Source organism: Neoarius graeffei, chromosome 23 (genome assembly GCF_027579695.1).
Source record: "Neoarius graeffei isolate fNeoGra1 chromosome 23, fNeoGra1.pri, whole genome shotgun sequence".
NCBI classification, from domain to species: domain Eukaryota; kingdom Metazoa; phylum Chordata; class Actinopteri; order Siluriformes; family Ariidae; genus Neoarius; species Neoarius graeffei.
Window position 1 is genome coordinate 45,047,394 of NC_083591.1, and position 18,442 is coordinate 45,065,835.

At 42.0% G+C, this 18,442-nt stretch overlaps 1 protein-coding gene across 3 annotated transcripts in view; it reads right to left on the reverse strand.

Annotated features, from left to right (window-relative positions):
* Window positions 1-18,442, reverse strand: part of LOC132871759 (receptor-type tyrosine-protein phosphatase mu-like) — a 444,714-nt gene that overhangs the window by 94,021 nt on the left and 332,251 nt on the right. For all 3 annotated transcript variants that reach the window (XM_060906241.1, XM_060906242.1, XM_060906240.1), the window contains 2 exons: window positions 3,951-4,038; window positions 2,042-2,118 (listed from right to left, as the gene is read on the reverse strand). In XM_060906241.1, coding sequence (XP_060762224.1) covers window positions 2,042-2,118; window positions 3,951-4,038 — 165 coding nt within the window. The remainder of the gene's footprint in view (window positions 1-2,041; window positions 2,119-3,950; window positions 4,039-18,442) is intronic.

Consider the following 18,442-nt stretch of genomic DNA (forward strand, 5'->3'; position numbering starts at 1 on the left):
GTTTTTTGAGCATTCCACAAATTTCCCAGTTTTTTGTTGCCCCCGTCCCAACTTTTTTGGAACGCGTTGCAGGCATCAAATTCAGAACTAGTGTATGTTCAGGGAAAAAAAAAAAGAATAAAGTGTATGAGTTTGAACATTAAATATCTTGTCCTGTTTTTGTGTTCAGTTGAATATAGGTCAAAAAGAGTTTTAAAATTATTGCATTCTGTTTTTATTTATGCTTTGCGCAGCACCCCAACTTTATTGGAATCTGGCTTGTACTTTTTGGTTGATGTTGTCGTCCTGTGTCATTTTATTTCTCTACTTTGTATTGCTGGCTCAATTCTGTCTTGAATGTGTCTTTCCCTGGCTCAGGATAGAGCGTTTGTGCGTGTGTGTGTATATCCACTACCGTTCAAAAGTTTGGGATCACTTTGAAATGTCCTTATTTTTGAAAGAAAAGCACTGTTCTTTTCAATGAAGATCACTTTAAACTAATCAGAAATCCACTCTATACATTGCTAATGTGCTAAATGACTATTCTAGCTGCAAATGTCTGGTTTTTGGTGCAATATCTCCATAGGTGTATAGAGGCCCATTTCCAGCAACTCTCACTCCAGTGTTCTAATGGTACAATGTGTTTGCTCATTGCCTCAGAAGGCTAATGGATGATTAGAAAACCCTTGTACAATCATGTTAGCACAGCTGAAAACAGTTTAGCTCTTTAGAGAAGCTATAAAACTGACCTTCCTTTGAGCAGATTGAGTTTCTGGAGCATCACATTTGTGGGGTCGATTAAATGCTCAAAATGGCCAGAAAAATGTCTCGACTATATTTTCTATTCATTTTACAACTTATGGTGGTAAATAAAAGTGTGACTTTTCATGGAAAACACAAAATTGTCTGGGTGACCCCAAACTTTTGAACGGTAGTGTATATATATATATGTGTACATTAAATTATAAGTAGGTATTTGTCAGTGTTGCCTAGAATTCACACTAAACACGCTTTCAAAGAGTGTTAGAGCGTAAGAGTATTAAAGATACTCCGATAAGACATACTGTACATATCCCTAACACCTAAACACAAACAGAAACAAACGAAGGGCAGTTATTACATTTGCAGAAGTCCATTTCCACCGGTTCCAAGAAATTAAAACCTTTTTCTTTCTTTTTTGCCAAAATTATGCCTTAATAAAATAATCCTTGGCTTTTTATCGACTTATGGCGAAGCTGAGTTCATATTAGACATGAACAAAGCACATACCGCACTTTCATTAGCACGTACATTATGAACAGAAAACACGCTACTGTTTACACTCCTGTATTTTAACTTCATATTACATTCTAACAGTTTTTATGTACGTCTCATTCTAATTGGTGTTAGAATCGAGTTTCGATTTTGGATGTCTCTTTGAGAGCCCAACTCGTGATAGCTGTTGAGAATAACACACAAAAAAAAATCTCATTAACTGTGTGCACAATTTATGCTACTGCACATGCAAATTAGTGCTGGTTATTTGGTATCTTTATGAGTCATGCCTCATGAAGCTGGTGTGTATTAAAATGCTAGAAAGAAGAATATCTTTTAGTATGAACTGGCCTTTAAACCACAGCGTGCATGTGTTCTGTGGTGTTTGTCTGTAGTCTTGTGTGTTTGTATGTTTAGATCAGTATGAACTCTGTTGGTGTGTCTTTAATTCCCTTTCTTGCTGTGGTGTGCTGCTGATTGTGCGCGTGCGTGCGTGTGTGTGTATATACACACTGCTGTGTGGGCATGTGCGAGAGTGTGACCATCACCCTCCCTGACCCTGCCTTGTACTGTGGCCTCTGCTGAATGTGCATGTGTGTGACCATGTACTCTGCCCTGTTTCATTGTGTGCATGCTGAGAGTACTGTGTGTGTGCGCGTATGTGTGTAGAGGACATCTTCTTATGTCCTATTTCTCCTCCTATGCAGCAGGTTATTTTGTAGGTGTTTGTTTCTGTGTGTGTGTGTGTGTGTGTGTGCGTGCGCGCTGTGACCTTTGCATAGAGGTGCTGCCTGCTTTCTGTACTCACATCAACGTAATTAGCATTAATGTAATCGGAGCTTTGCTCGCCCTCCAGGCTCTGCAGACGCACACGGGAGTGATCATCTAGAGACAAACATAAACCCAGAAACATCTCGTATTACACACAGACAAAACCACACAGACAGAGAGAGAGAGAGAGAGAGAGAGAGAGAATTATCATAAACAGTGGGTTTCTCACCCGGCTTTCATATTAACTTCACAAGCATCAAGCCACACACTATCGCTTAAAGTAAATGAGACATATGATTTATTTATAATCATCTTTATATGAAATGTTCTTGAGAACTCTTTTTTTTTTTTAACTAAACAAGAAAAGGGTTCTTCATGTAGGTGCAAGGAAATAATGAGCAGTTCTGCATGATGTATAATTAAGGAGGAACGAAGCAGACGCATAACTATGGTTGTAATTACCTTCCTCAAATCTGTTGCACTTATTTAGACCAACAGGAAGTGCACTAAGCAACATTAAATATTGTGAGTACAGTATACACACACTGTGTGTGTGTCTATCTATCTATCTATCTATCTATCTATCTATCTATCTATCTATCTATCTATCTATCTATAGGCACATAGCACCAAGTTGGCTATAAGCCATGTACGATGAAATTGAGATTGAGTGGAATAACTGTTTTATTCTATCCACATTCACTGCATTTTGAGAAACAGAGTATTTTTATTTTTTGCAAATTCGATAAATAAAAAAAAACCTTATACAAAATGCCCGACAAAATAATTTCCGCTTAGGCGGACTTCTTAAAAACCTATCGATGGCTGCACGAATTGACTTTAGTGTTGTTGTTTTTTTGTAGAAAGTGCCGTCTTGCTGTCGTGCCGAGGTATAGAATAGCTTTATAGACATGTATTTAATTCTTCCTTAGCCATTTCAGCTGTGTAATTTTCAAACTTCTTTGAGCTTCTGAACCAGTCTAAAAAAATTCAACATGTTTTAACGCTTACTGTAAGATCTCATCTCATCTCATTATCTGTAGCCGCTTTATCCTGTTCTACAGGGTCGCAGGCAAGCTGGAGCCTATCCCAGCTGACTACGGGCGAAAGGCGGGGTACACCCTGGACAAGTCGCCAGGTCATCACAGGGCTGACACATAGACACAGACAACCATTCACACTCACATTCACACCTACGGTCAATTTAGAGTCACCAGTTAACCTAACCTGCATGTCTTTGGACTGTGGGGGAAACCGGAGCACCCGGAGGAAACCCACACGGACACGGGGAGAACATGCAAACTCCGCACAGAAAGGCCCTCGCCGGCTACGGGGCTCGAACCCGGACCTTCTTGCTGTGAGGCGACAGCGCTAACCACTACACCACCGTGCCGCCCCAACCGGCGAAATGACAGGAGCAATTTGTGAAAAATGCTATAATAATAATTCTTGACAAATTAAATAAAAGATACGCTCTTACCATCAAATACTTTTATTCCATATTTTGTTGCTGTATTTTCGGGGTTTTGTTTTCGAGTAGAGTTTTTATTTCGTCCTCGGTTGGTTCAGCAACACATTCCGCCATTTTGTTTTTCTCTACTCACGGTATATGAGCTGATAGCCTAGTAGTAGAGTAGCCAATTAATCAATCAATCAGAGTGTGCAATTGCTCATATCCAGTGAATGTGGACAGAATAAGTATATTCATATATAGTATACTCTGTATTTCCTCCAACCTTTCTATATAGCTGTATAGAAATCTGGTTAGGTGCAAAATGTTGGAACAGGCATGCTATGAGAGTTCTTCTCAGTCTTTAATGCTAATAGAGAAGCCTATATGTCCTCTGCTAAGAGAGACCTGTCTGCTATGTGGGGAATGAATGCCTCTGAGGAGGAGTAGTATGTTCTGCCGTGTTGGGACAGACATGTCTGTCTTTAATACGCACATGCGATGATGTTTCCATAGCGATTCTTCATCCGGTTCTCATCTTTCTTGGCAGAGTCCCATGGTGCAGCCTGTCCCTCAAAGAAACTCTGAGAAAAGGCGGGCAGACAGAGACAGAAAGAGAGGGACGAGACAGAGACACGGAGAGAAGGCATATGAGAAGTCTTGTGTCAGCTCTTTACAAAGTTACAAGTGCAGAACTGGCTGTGCGTCTTTAATAAAGGGAGCACAAGGGAAAGTGAACTGAGGGAGAGAAAGCATTAGGATCATTAGAACATCTGATGAGACCATGTGGCGACGAAGGCAGGAAGCACTGTGCGCCGTGTCAAAAACAAGAGCCCATTACAACACTTGCTACACCGTGTCACATCCAAATCCTTCCCCAAGTGACTCTCTTAGCAAACTCATCAGCCACTCAAATGCTTACCAAACGCAGTGAGGAAAATAATGGGCACCCTTACACCGGCAGATTATCTTTCTGATTTTAGCAGCTGTGCCACAATTAATCCAAATTATGAAAATTTATTTCAGCAGTTCATGCTGTGAAGGGACGTGCAGGGACCCCGACCACGCCATGCTGCATAAACATGATTTCCAGTCGTCAACATAAACATTGAAAACAAGGCCAAAGCTGGTGCAAATTAATATTTATCCTGCCTGAGTCCCTCAGGAGCAGGGCAGCAGCCACCATATTGAAAGTCCTGCTTCATTAGGATTACAGAAGATTAAACAGAATGCAAAAGTTGATCAGTGCTTCTGAATATGACATACAGTACGTTATGAGCGTGAAAGAGAGAGAAAGAGAGAGAGAGAGAGTCTGGTTTCATTTCATTATTACTGTAGGATTAGCAGACATATCTGCAGGTGATGACTGCATTGATACTCAGCATAGCTTCTCTACAGTGTCTAGACGCCAGTGTGATTGGGATATGGATTAAAGATGTCTTCGGATTTGCAGCTGATGAGAAATGAAAATATGAGCTAGCCCTTGACAGATACCAGGCATTAATTCTTGACTTCTGAATCTGCTCTTTGAAAGAAAAGAAAACCGGATGCATAATTTCAAAGCAGTCAAGGAAAAACAGCTTCCCTTTCAAGCAGTGCTGAAGTCGAGTCACTAAACCTCAAGTCCGAGTCCAATCTCGAGTCCCCAGTGTTCAAGTCCAAGTCATTAAAAAAAATTTCGAGTCGAGTCCGAGAACAAGACTCCAACCGCACCATTTGACGGTGGCTGTTTACGTGCCGGGCGGCACAGTGGTGTAGTGGTTAGCACTGTCGCCTAACAGCAAGAAGGTCCTGGGTTCGAGCCCAGCGGCCGGCGAGGGCCTTTCTGTGTGGAGTCTGCATGTTCTCTCCATGTCTGCGTGGGTTTCCTCCAGGTGCTCTGGTTTCCTCCCACAAAGACATGCAGGTTAGGCTAATTAGTGGCTCTAAATTGACCGTAGGTGTTAATGTGAGTGTGAATGGTTGTTTGTGTCAGCCCTGCAATGACCTGGTGACTTGTCCAGAGTGTACCCCGCCTCTCGCCCATAGTCAGCTGGGATAGGATCCAGCTTGCCTGCAACCCTGTAGAACAGGATAAGCGGCTACAGATAATGGATGGATGGATCTGGATGCATTTTTAAATATTTGTTTAAAATGTGGCTCTCAGAAGTAAATCAATCCCCCTAATTCTGCGCCGACAAATAGTGGAGCAATATCAGAAAGGAGTTCGACAGTGTAAAATTGCAAGGAGTTTGAACATATCATCATCTACAGTGCATAATATCATCAAAAGATTCAGAGAATCTGGAAGAATCTCTGTGCGTAAGGGTCAAGGCCGGAAAACCATACTGGGTGCCCGTGATCTTTGGGCCCTTAGACGGCACTGCATCACATACAGGCATGCTTCTGTATTGGAAATCACAAAATGGGCTCAGGAATATTTCCAGAGAACATTATCTGTGAACACAATTCACCATGCCATCCACCGTTGCCAGCTAAAACTCTATAGTTCAAAGAAGAAGCCGTATCTAAACATGATCCAGAAGCGCAGACGTCTTCTCTGGGCCAAGGCTCATTTAAAATGGACTGTGGCAAAGTGGAAAACTGTTCTGTGGTCAGATGAATCAAAATTTGAAGTTCTTTATGGAAATCAGGGACGCTGTGTCATTCGGACTAAAGAGGAGAAGGACGACCCAAGTTGTTATCAGCGCTCAGTTCAGAAGCCTGCATCTCTGATGGTATGGGGTTGCATTAGTGTGTGTGGCATGGGCAGCTTACACATCTGGAAAGACACCATCAATGCTGAAAGGTATATCCAGGTTCTAGAGCAACATATGCTCCCATCCAGACGACGTCTCTTTCAGGGAAGACCTTGCATTTTCCAACATGACAATGCCAAACCACATACTGCATCAATTACAGCATCATGGCTGCGTAGAAGAAGGGTCCGGGTACTGAACTGGCCAGCCTGCAGTCCAGATCTTTCACCCAGAGAAAACATTTGGCGCATCATTAAACAGAAGATACGACAGAAAAGACCTAAGACAGTTGAGCAACTAGAATCCTACATTAGACAAGAATGGGTTAACATTCCTATCCCTAAACTTGAGCAACTTGTCTCCTCAGTCCCCAGACGTTTACAGACTGTTGTAAAGAGAAAAGGGGATGTCTCACAGTGGTAAACATGGCCTTGTCCCAACTTTTTTGAGATGTGTTATTGTCATGAAATTTAAAATCACCTAATTTTTCTCTTTAAATGATACATTTTCTCAGTTTAAACATTTGATATGTCATCGACGTTCTATTCTGAATAAGATATGGAATTTTGAAACTTCCACATCATTGCATTCCGTTTTTATTTACAATTTGTACTTTGTCCCAACTTTTTTGGAATCGGGGTTGTACTCTAAATTGTCCATAGGTGTGAATGTGAGTGTGAATGGCTGTTTGTCTCTCTGTGTTAGCCTCATGATAGACTGGCGATCTGTCCAGGGTGAACCCTGCCTTTTGCCCAACGTCAGCTTTGATTGGCTCCAGTTCACACATGACCCTGATGTATAAGTGGAATAAGATAAAGGATGGACGGATGGATTTTGACTTTTTCTAAACATCACTTCTATTAAAAAGTAAACAGTTTGTTCTTGTGTAAGAATAACACGAGGATTAACCATTATAGCCATTATATATCATACATTTTGCACTATGTTTATAAACAAAAATCATTTTTTGGGTCTTAGATTTTTCGCCATTAATGACCAAAATCTCCGGAAAAATCTTTCTCCCTAAACTGGTCACCTGCCAATTCCCACCCTCTACCCAGCTCTTTCCTGTTATATGACACTACTACCTTGAGAGGGTGAACGCTAAACATGTGCTTCCTCCAAGACATGTGAAGCTAGCAGGCTTGTAGTACTCGAGTCCTGGACTCGGACTCGAGTCTGACTCGTGACTCGACTTGGACTTAAGCACTGATGACTCGGACTCGGGCATTAACTGCATTAGGACTTGTAAAATGGAGATGAGGACTCTGATTGTTCCTTTATTTTTTGTAGCATTCCATAATAATTTGGTATAAGACATTTATATGTTCATTAATTTTTGGACTAATTTCGTGCAAGAGTGTCACACCTGCGCGCCTTGGAGCGTGCATCAGATAGACTCTCGGGCGCGTTCCGGACAGCAGACTCTCACACGTGCCATAAATGACTCGCACCTGCACAGGATTAACGCGCAATCAGCGCGCCGATATAAAAACTGTGAAAACACACTTACTTTGCGAAGTATTGAGTTCCGTTGCTGACGTATTACCGAGCTTTATTTCCTTGTTTGGTTTCCTGATCTCTGATTTCCTGTTTCTCATCTTTGATTATGCCAAGTCTACGATGGTCTGTTTGTGCCTCGCTCGACCTACCGCCTGTTTCTGCCTTCCATTCTGGATTGTTTACCCTCTTCACTTGTATTAATAAACACACCTTCTGCACTTCCATCCGTCTCCCAACCATCTCTGACAGAATACTTCACACTCCCTGATAAAGAGAGTGCACATTCACCTATTAATGTTAATGGTGCTAAAACAGCCACCGTCCAATGGTGCAGTTGGAGTCTTGTTCTCGGACTCGACTCGGATCAATAGTGGGCTCGACTCGAAATTTTTTTTAACGACTTGGACTTGAACACTGGGGACTCGGAACTGGACTTGGACTCAAGGTTTAATGACTCGACTACAACGCTGGAAGCTAGCCAGCTGCATCTTTTCAAACTGCCGCTCGTGCTGCATCACAAGGCAGCGTAACACACTTACAGGAAAGCGCTATCTACCCTTTTCTGCATATATGTGCGCACAGGTGCTCCTGATTGGCTAGCCCCTCTGTGAATGACAGGAGAAAGAGTACACCCTCCCTTGCACCCAGACAACATGGTTCATTTTGGCATCCAGTCACAGATGACTGTGGCAATGTCAGCATTTGACGATGGAAGTGATTTATATTTTATCTCATCTCATCTCATTATCTGTAGCCGCTTTATCCTGTTCTACAGGGTCGCAGGCAAGCTGGAGCCTATCCCAGCTGACTACGGGCGAAAGGCGGGGTACACCCTGGACAAGTCGCCAGGTCATCACAGGGCTGACACATAGACACAGACAAACATTCACACTGTAAAAAAGAATAGTTGAGAATACTTGAAATTTCAAGGCAACCGTCTGCATTAAGAATTTTATGTTTTGCCAATGATGTGCCCATGATAATCCAAACTATGATAACACTGTTCTCTTTATTAAGAATTCTTAATTAAGTCAATTTTCAATTCCTCATTCTGCCAACATAGATTTCTCTTTTTGCTGAACAGTGGCATTCACAGTAGTACAAAAAGGCAATTAAGGTTATCACAATTTATCATTAAGCTATACATGCCTTTTTTCATTGTTCTACACAATTACAAAATTTCAATAATGTACAATAAATTTCACACTTTTTTTTTGGGGGGGAGGGCTTTTTTCACCTTTATTGGATAGGACAGTATAGAGACAGGAAATGAGCGGGAGAGACGGGGAGGGATCGGGAAATGACCTCATGTCGGAATCGAACCCAGGTCCCTGGATTTATGGTATGGTGCCTTATCCACCTGAGCCATGATGCCCCCAACTTCACACTTTTTTAAAAACTTTATTTCAGTAAGCACTTTTGAACAAAATCAAGTATTTGTATAATTACAGCGCATGCCCCCTGAGTTCAATCTATTTTCTGTCTTTTTAAGCATGAATAGGCTACATGGGGTTTCATTTCTTTAATCAAAACATGGCCCTTCAGTACTTGGTTTCACAGGCCAAGCTACAGTGCAATAATAAGTGCACTTGTAATTGGGGCGTCTTGTCATTCTAATCTAGCTGCTCTGAAACACAAGCTACATCCATGTCAAAACATTCATGTTTAAGGGGGGGGACATGGCCCTTCTAACTGTTAAGATGCAGATTGACTTAGAACATGACCCTGCACAGCCTAAATACACACTGGCTGGTTCAGAACATGGGCCTGTACAACTTCAACCGGAGAGAGAACCACATTGCCCAGCCCTTGCATTTGGGAGAGGAAACCCCGTGTCTTGGTCATTAAGAGCATGCGCTGAATAAACACCTGTGGCAATTATGTATTTTCAATTCAGATTATTCACTATTGTATATTTACACATCATTGAGGTGCACCCTATCAGTTTGATGTGGATTTTCTGTTCATTAATAATTATTCATATTTTCTTGTCCATTCAATTGTGAATATGGAATTACTTGAACAAAGCGTAATTCTATTTTTTACAGTGCACACTCACATTCACACCTACGGTCAATTTAGAGCCACCAGTTAACCTAACCTGCATGTCTTTGGACTGTGGAGGAAACCGGAGCACCCGGAGGAAACCCACGCGGACACGGGGAGAACATGCAAACTCCACACAGAAAGGCCCTCGCCGGCCACGGGGCTCGAACCCGGAACCTTCTTGCTGTGAGGCAACAGCACTAACCACTACACCACCCGATTTATATTTTCCTGAAATTAACGGTCTATAAAAAAGCCTGCGCACTATACACGAAAGAGTTAACCAAAATAGCAAAGAAAGGAGACTGAAAAAAAAATGGTTGAAGACAAACATCAAATAAAAAGCATTAGAACTTTGTGACTGGTTCTCAATATTTTGATGTCTCTTTCTTCTTCTACAACCATGCAACGGAAATAAATCTGTGTCCTAATTGCTGTTTTCACTATGCTGGGTGCTTTGGTTTGAAACACTCCTCCTCTTTGAAAGCAGAACACCGAGGGAGAGAAAGAACAATTTTGACACAAATTCAAAGATGGCCCTTGAACAGAAGGAGAGAGTGACAACCGTTTAAATTCGACATGCAGCCTCGCACAGAACACCAGGCAAAACAGAATAATTGATATGATTTCTTATAATTAATTCATCGCAAAAAAACTTCACTAATGATGCCTTAGTTTTAAGTGGTACTCACTGGGGAGAAGATGATAAGCATATGGGTGGTTATCATTAGCTCGGCTGTGGAGCTAATCTTTCCGGTAAGGTATTTCAACATTTTTGCTATATATCCTCAAATGCACACTCCTTCCAAACAAATCAGCTCAAGGTGCTTAGATCTGTCCTACATTTCTGCTGCAACTGTCAATCATGTCGATTTAATATTATTAGCATGTGCTGAGAAATAAATATTAGCTGGATTATATTTACGATGGTCAGAACTTCTACCCTGGGACACATTAAATACGTTCATCGTGATGTGTTTAACGCTTCTGGTTGGTATTTAATAGGAGTCAAGGATCAGGTTTCGCTGTTATGGCCCTTTTCCACTACCCTTTTTCAGCTCACTTCAGCTCGCTTCAGCTCGACACGGCTCGTGTTTCGACTACCTCAGAGCAGCACGACTCAGCTCGCTTCAGCCCTGCTTAGCACCCAAAACTCGCACGGTTTTGGAGTAGGACTGAAGCGAGCCAAACCGAGACGAGTGGGGCTGGGGGCGTGAGCAGACACTCCCCTGTGCACTGATTGGTGAGGAGGAGTGTCCTCACATGCCCACACACGCCCCGCGAGCACGCTGGGATCTGTAAACACCGTAAACCCGGAAGAAGAAGAATTACGAATTACGAGAATTTCTGAAGCCTTATGCGCCTCGCCTCATCTATACGCTCTTGCCAGTATCTGTTGGCGTTGTCGGTGACAACAAGCCACAGCACCAAGACCAGCAACACTAACGACTCCATGTCCCCCATGTTTATTGTTTACTATCCGGGTCGTGAGACTACCGCTTAAAAGGTCACTGATGTCACTGTTTGCGCTGCCTAACGACATCACGTGACGTCCACCCACTTTCGCTAACTCCACCCAATGTGTCCACCCACTTCCAGCCAGCACGGTTCAGCGCGGTTGTAGTCGAAATGCAACTCCAACAGCCCCACTCAGCTCGACTCAGCCCAACTCAGCACCGCACGGCTCAGCCCAACTCAGCCGCGTTGGTAGTGGAAAAGCGGCTTTAGTGGCAAAAACAAAACAGCAAGAGCTTCTTTTCTCACTCGATGTTTTCCCCCCGACATCCAATATCATATTAATGAGGAAGCTAATCATGGAGTAGTGGAGATGTCGGTGCAAATACTGGACCCAGAACGTAATCAAACTATATGACACACGGCAGAGACTCAGCTCATCTAGTTAGTGATGATGAACGCGATGGTCTGAGCATGATGGTTGAAGCTCTGGAAGCTGATCTATGTAGAGATGAGGAGGTGAAACAACTGGACAGACTCGAGGACTAAAGCGCTGCTGCATCACTTTCTTTAGGAACAGATGAAGCAAGGGCGAAATAGCTGAACAGTACTGTGGGTAAAGCCGAGGTCACAACCGGACGTATGATTTTTTTGGCCGTGCGATTTTTGGCGTTTCCCAAATCGCTGCGTTTTTTTTTGTTCGTGGAGAAAGACGCACGTTGGCCGTAAGTTTGTCTTGCAACCTGAAAAAAACGTAAGCGCCCGTAGAGTTTGTTTGACATGACAAAGAACCTCTGCGGCCGGTCTACGGCTCGAAAATCAGCACGTCACACGTGCGCCCTCCGTGCGTTTCTTGCGTTTTTTGCACGTAGGAGCACGTACGGCCGGTTGTGACCGAGGCTTAAAGTAGGAAACTATGAAAGTGAAAATGGACCAACGTATCACGTACACTCACTGGCCACTTTAACAGGAACTTGTTCTTGATTGTAAGATTCCTGTTCTTGGCTGACAGGAGTGGAACCCGATGTGGTCTTCTGCTGTTGCATGCTGAGATGCTTTTCTGCTCACCACGGTTGCTATGAGTTGCTATATCCTTTCTGGCAAAAAAGCTCGAACCAATCTGTCCATTTTCCTCTGAGCTCTCTTATCAACAAGGCGTTTGTTTCCATCCACAGAACTGTCGCTCGTTCGATGTTTTTTGTTTTTCGCACCATTCTGTGGAAACTCTCGAGAGAACCGCAGGAGGTCAGCAGTTTCTGAAATACTCAAACCAGTCCATCTGGCTCGAACCAACACCCACGCCATAGTGAAAGTCGCGCTTTGAGACCACAATTTTTCCCATTCGGATGTTTGACGTGAACATTAACTGAAGCTCTTGATTTGTATCCGCATGATTTTATGCGTTGTGATGAGATAACTGCATAAACCAGCAGATGGACGGGTGTTCCTAATAAAGTGGCTGGTGAATGGATGTCTCTCATCTCATCTCATTATCTCTAGCCGCTTTATCCTGTTCTACAGGGTCGCAGGCAAGCTGGAGCCTATCCCAGCTGACTACGGGCGAAAGGCGGGGTACACCCTGGACAAGTCGCCAGGTCATCACAGGGCTGACACATAGACACAGACAACCATTCACACTCACATTCACACCTACGGTCAATTTAGAGTCGCCAGTTAACCTAACCTGCATGTCTTTGGACTGTGGGGGAAACCGGAGCACCCGGAGGAAACCCACAGGGAGAACATGCAAACTCCGCACAGAAAGGCCCTCGACGACCGCTGGGCTCGAACCCAGAACCTTCTTGCTGTGAGGCGACAGCGCTAACCACTACACCACCGTGCCGCCCCGTGAATGGATGTAAAAGAAGTAAAATTATTATTGGATGCTATTGAAAATTAATATGAAAGTTACTCAGGATGGATAGATGATGATGGAGCTGTCACAATTTGTAACAATTAATTATCCCAAGAGTCTCAACATATACTATAACCTCTAATAAACTGACATATATAAACACAACGAGCCATGTTTAATCACCAGGTCCTTCTCTCTCCATAACCAACCTTCATTACATCATTGCACACATACGTAAAGCGAAATCAACGTGAAGTGAAGGAACGTCTGTGCAACAATCTCAAATAAAAAATATGACATACAGAAGCTCGGAATGACAGCAAACACGTTAAGCAATGTGTGTGAGACAGACATGACATCTGTTCCTGGATCTTGCATGCTTCAGCATCACACACGTCACAGTGAGAGCATGCGAGACGGAATGATCGCATTCTTAAAGCATTTGCTTTGATGTCATATCATTAACCATTAGCATCAGTCACACAGCCAGATGACAGGAGGATGGAAAGCATTTCACAGTCGTGTTCTACACCGGAGCTGAATGAAAACGGCTTACGACGGGAGGTGAAAGGGCTCCGTCAGTGTTACACGTTTGTGTGTGTGTGTGTGTGTGTGTGTGTGTGTGTGTGTGTGTGTGCACTGTCAAATGCTTTCAAAACATTATAGCCTACCTACGCACATCACGTGACATAACCAATGCCATTTTAACTTAAAAGCTGAGAAGTAGTAATTATATATACACACAGTGGTATGCAAAAGTTTGGGCACCCCTGGTCAAAATTGCTGTTACTGTGAACAGTTAAGCAAGCTGAAGATGAAATGATCTCCAAAAGGCATCAAGTTAAAGATGACTCATTCCCTTTATATTTTAAGCCAAAACAATTTTTTATTTTCATCTTTTACATTTTCAAAATGACAAAAAAGGAAAAGGGCCCAAAGCAAAAGTTTGGGCACCCTGCATGGTTAGTACCCGGTAACACCCCCTTTGGCAAGTATCACAGCTTGTAAACACTTTTTGTAGCCAGCTAATAATCTTTCAGTTCTTACCTGGGGGATTTTCACACACTCATCCTTGCAAAAGGCTTCCAGTTCTACAAGTTTCTTGGGCGGTCTTGCATGCACTGCTCTTTTGAGATCTATCCACAGATTTTCAATGATGTTTAGGTCAGGGGACTGTGAGGGCCAGGGCAAAACCTTCAGCTTGTGCCTCTTGAGGGATTCCATTGTAGATTTTGAGGTGTGTTTTGGATCATTGTCTTATTGTAGGACCCATCCTCTTTTTAACTTCAACTTTTTTACAGGTGGTGTGATGTTTGCTTCCAGAATTTGCTGGTGTTTATTCGAATCCATGCTTCCCTCGACCAATGAAATGTGCCCTGTGCCGCTGGCTGCAACACAACCCCAAAGCATGATCGATCCACACCCATGCTTCAGAGTTGGAGAGGTGTTCTTTTCCTGGAATTTGGCACCCTTTTTTCTCCAAACATACCTTTGCACATTGTGGCCAAAAAGTTCTATTTTGATTTCATCAGTCCACAGGACTTGTTTCCAAAATGCATCAAGCTTACTTAAATGTTCATTTGCAAACTTCAGACGCTGAATTTTGTGTCTAGGACACAGGAAAGGTTTTCTTCTGATGACTCTCTCATGAAGGTCATATTTGTTCAGGTGTCGCTGCATAGTAGAACAGTGCACCACCACTCCAGGGTCTGCTAAAGCTTTCTGAAGGTCTTTTGCAGTCAAACAGGGGTTTTTATTTGCCTTTCTAGCAATCCAACGAGCAGTTCTTTCAGAAAGTTTTCTTCATCTTCCAGACCTCACCTTGATCTCCACTGTTTCTGTTAACTGCCATTTCTTAATAACATTACAATCTGAGGAAACAGCTACCTGAAAACACTTTGCTACGTTCTTGTAGCCTTCTCCTGCTTTGTGAGCATCGATTATTTTATTATTCAGAATGCGAGGGAGTTGCTTAGAGGAGCCCATGGCTGTTGATTTTAGAGACAAGTTTGAGGAGTCAGAGAATTTATACAGCTTTGAAATCTGCATCATCTGACCTTTCCTAACGAAGAATTTGAACAAGCCACAGCTCGATAAGCTAATTAAGGTCTGGAACCTTGGTAAAAGTTACCTGAGAACTCAAATGTACTGGGGTGCCCAAACTTTCGCATGGTGTTCCTTTTCTTTTTTCACTCTCCAATTGTACAAAACAAAAATAATACACAAATCCTGCATAAAATGCTGAAAAGAAATGTGTCATCTTTACCTTTATGCCTTTTGGTGATCAGTTCATCTTCTGCTCACTTAACTATTCACAGTAACAGACATTTTCAGAAAGGGTGCCCAAACTTTTGCATGCCACTGTAATTTTTTTTTTTTTTTGGGGGGGGGGGGGGGGGGGGGGGAGAAAAATGACCTCAAAAGCAAAATGTGGGAGTAAAATTTATGGTTTATTGGCTAACCAGGTTTGGAGTGACAACTCTAAACGGAATCATTTGGATGAAGAACAGATGAAGGTGGTAGTGACGCACTGCTATCACTAGCTATCTTCTTTTATTCTATCCACATTCACTGCATATGAGCAATCGCATGCTCTGATTGGCTACTCTACTACTAGGCTATCAGCTCATATACGGTGACTAGAGAAAAACAAAATGGCGGAGCGTGTTGCTGAACCAACCGAGGACGAAATAAAAACTCGCAAACAAAACCCCCAAAAATAAAAAAGCAACAAAATATGGAATGAAAGTATTTGATGGTAAGAACTTAGCTTTTTTTCCCCCCCAAGAATTATTATTATAGCAGCATTTTTTCACAAATTGCTCCGGTCATTTCGCCGGTTTGTTCACGTTCTAAGCGGAAGTAATTTTGTCGGATGTTTTGTATACAGTTTTTATTGATTGAATTTGCAAAAATAAAAACAAAAATGCTGTTCCTGAAAATCCAGTGAATGTGAATATAATAAAACAGTCATTCCACTCAATATCGTCGTACATGGTTTACAGACAACTCGGTGCTACGCGCCTCGTCGGCTATCAGCTCATGTATGACTTGATTTCGTGGAAGAACTGTTAAAGGTATTCAAGGAATCTGAGCTTTTAGATCATATCCGGTCAATATTGATTTTCTCCTCCTGCAATAAACTTCAGTTCAGAGTGGAGCGAAGTCGCTTTCAGACAAAATGAGGGAAAAAATGCATGATCCTGATTGATTCATTCTGTTTCTCACCATAGTCCATAAACGGTGAGCAAGCAAACTAAGAGACGCTTCGAATATGAAATTATAAATGATGCTGACACCACAACTGGGATGTCATCATACAGTACTACAGCACGTTTATATTAAAAGCAGGCTTGGTACAGTAGCTTGTTACCGGAGATATCTAGCGTATCTCAGCTTGACTTTACTTTCAAGTAATTGTGCAGTGACTCCACACCTCATAGCCAATGGAGACGTATCTCTTTAAAACTCATCCGCTCACGAAGATTGTGTGAGAATCACAACTTGGAACTCCAACAGTATAAATAAAATCGTCAACAAAAATCAGCAAATCAGCTCCAACTAACAAAACAAAAAAAAAAAATCCAGCTTTGGATCTTGAGATCATTTTTAGTTTTGATTGATTGATTGATTGATTGATTGATTGATTTTTTCATTTCATACTTAAAACAATTTCAGGTCGTGCTTTTGACACAAATCTGTTTCAATACGTACAATATTGCTAGTACTGGCTAACAAACGTGACAAACTGCGTAGCTAGTGGCAACATTTCTACATTTTTAAATATGAACCAAATGAAGTGTGTGCTTACCTCGTTGATCTGATCCATAGTTAACGTACAGAACCACAAGAGGAGAAGTCAGAGAGAGACAGTCAGTGTGTGAGTGAATAGCTCTGGGGAAGAACAGTGCTTTTTCCAACTTCAGCAAACATAATGCCACTAGCACAACAAAATCACATACTCAAGGGTATTACGCTACGGGTACAGGATGAGTAGAAGTTACAAAAGATGTATACGGGACCAGTACACACACTGTAATATCACCCCTTCTGGCTATAGCAAAGCAGATGGCAGGTTTTTTTTTTTTTTGGAAAGCAGAGACGGTGTGTTTAAATGTGTGTATGGTTTTTTTTTGTGTGTGTGTAGGAGGGCAGTGTCAGGGATTCTGTTTTGCCCTGCCGCAGTACCTTAATCCATTATGGATCAGGCCTGGAGGCCGTCTACAGCCCGGGGCATTTCACACTGACCACCTTGGCCTCTCTGATACTCTAGTGCTGACAATTACTCATTAATGAGACTAAGCGAAGGATAGAGAAACTAAAACAAGAAACCAGACTGAGTAAGAAGAAAGGAAAAGACAACAGCAGAGGAGAGGATGAGACAAGAAGAGACAAAATGAGAGGAGAGGGGTAGAAAAAAAAAGACATGGAAAAAAGAAGAGATAAAATAAGCGGAGAGGAGAAGAGAAGAGACAAAATAAGAAGAGAAAAAAAACCAAGAAGCAACAAGAAGATAAAAGAAGAGACAAAATGAAAAGAGAACGATAGAAGAGGAGAAGAAAAAAAAGACCAAGTAATAAAAGAAAGAGACAAAATGAGAAAAGACAAAATGAGAAGACAAGACAAAATAAGCAGAGAAGAGGAGACAAGAAGAGATGAAAAGACGAGACAAGATGAGACAAAATAAGGATAGCAGAAGAGATGAGAAGAGACAAAATAAAAAGACGAGACAAAATATGGACAGAAAAGACGAGACGAGAAGAGAGGAGAAAATAAGAAAAGATGATAAAAGAAGGGAAGAAAAGAGACAAGAAGAGAAAAGACAAAATAAGCAGAGAAGAGACAAGATGAGACAAAATAAGGACAGAAAAAGAGATGAGAAGAGACAAAATAAAAAGATGAGACAAAATATGGACAGAAAAGACGAGACGAGAAGAGAGGAGAAAATAAGATGATAAAAGAAGGGAAGAAGAGACAAGAGGAGAAAAGACAAACTAAGCAGAGAAGAAGAGACAAGAAGAGGTGAAAAGACGAGACAAAATAAGGATAGCAGAAGAGATGAGAAGAGACAAAATAAAAAGACGAGACAAAATATGGACAGAAAAGACGAGACGAGAAGAGAGGAGAAAATAAGAAAAGATGATAAAAGAAGGGAAGAAAAGAGACAAGAAGAGAAAAGACAAAAATAAGCAGAGAAGAGACAAGAAGAGATGAAAAGACGAGACAAAATAAGGACAGAAGAAGAGATGAGAAGAGACAAAATAAAAAGACGAGACAAAATATGGACAGAAAAGACAAGAGACGAGAAGAGAGGAGAAAATAAGAAAAGATGATAAAAGAAGGGAAGAAGAGAGACAAGAAGAGAAGAGACAAAATAAGCAAAGAAGAAGA